The sequence below is a fragment of the Pundamilia nyererei genome, unplaced genomic scaffold (assembly GCF_000239375.1).
Source record: "Pundamilia nyererei isolate P.nyererei 1_Seehausen unplaced genomic scaffold, PunNye1.0 scaffold00063, whole genome shotgun sequence".
In the NCBI taxonomy this organism is placed as follows: domain Eukaryota; kingdom Metazoa; phylum Chordata; class Actinopteri; order Cichliformes; family Cichlidae; genus Pundamilia; species Pundamilia nyererei.
In genome coordinates this window covers 296,038-296,827 of record NW_005187464.1, presented here as the reverse complement: position 1 = coordinate 296,827, position 790 = coordinate 296,038, and the positions used below count along the sequence as shown (strand labels likewise).

At 50.4% G+C, this 790-nt stretch overlaps 1 protein-coding gene across 2 annotated transcripts in view; it reads right to left on the bottom strand.

Moving 5' to 3' along the window:
* Positions 1–444, bottom strand: part of arvcfa (ARVCF delta catenin family member a) — a 20,220-nt gene extending 19,776 nt beyond the window's left edge. For both annotated transcript variants that reach the window (XM_005735187.1, XM_005735188.1), the window contains exon 1: positions 260–444. In XM_005735187.1, coding sequence (XP_005735244.1) covers positions 260–280 — 21 coding nt within the window. In that variant the 5' untranslated portion in view covers positions 281–444. The remainder of the gene's footprint in view (positions 1–259) is intronic.
* Positions 445–790: the final 346 nt, after the last annotated feature.

Below are 790 nucleotides of genomic sequence, written 5' to 3'. Positions count from 1 at the left end.
AGCACACTCACAAACATGCGCACACTTGATGAAGACCTTAGCGTCATGTCCCCATGCACGCAAGGAGACCGCACCGACCAGCAGCGAGAGGTAAGGAGGTGAAGCTACTGATGCCTCTTTCATTCATCATGACAGAGGCAGAATGCAAAGCTGTGGATTGCTACAGTTTTCTCTCTGCAGGAAGAAAAAAAACTGATGGGCAAAAAAAAAAAGAGGGAGGGTACAGAGCAAATAGAGCCATTCCACCACACACACTTACCTCTTTCACTTCAGCAGGCATTGCCAAACCTTTTCTGCTTCCCCACAAATGATGAACAAGATGTGTCCCCCAGTGAGACTTGTGTTTCTCTGCCTCTGCTGAATATTGCCTTGACTCTCTTTCAGCATCTGAGGCAGTTCAGACATGAGCAGCCATCCTTCCTCCCTGCTTGCACTAACACACGTCCGCGCACTCTCTCTCTCTCTCTCTCTCTCTCCCTCTCTCCCTCCCGCTCTCCCTCTCTCTACCTCTATTACTCTTTCTCTCACAAACACACACTAGACGCACCATGCACACATTTGCTCAACACAGACGTTCCCTCGCATGCGCTCTCTCTCTCACACACACACACACACAAATGCACGCACACATGCTCTGAGCGAGAATGAACGCGGGGCTCTCTCTCATTACTGCACTCCTCCTCTGATCTGTACTGCAGTTAATGTGTGTGCTATTAGCGAGGTGCTGAATCAACTGTGTGATGCCGAGCTTAGGTAAGTGCAGAGCCCCGCAATCCCTGTGCTCTCCCCA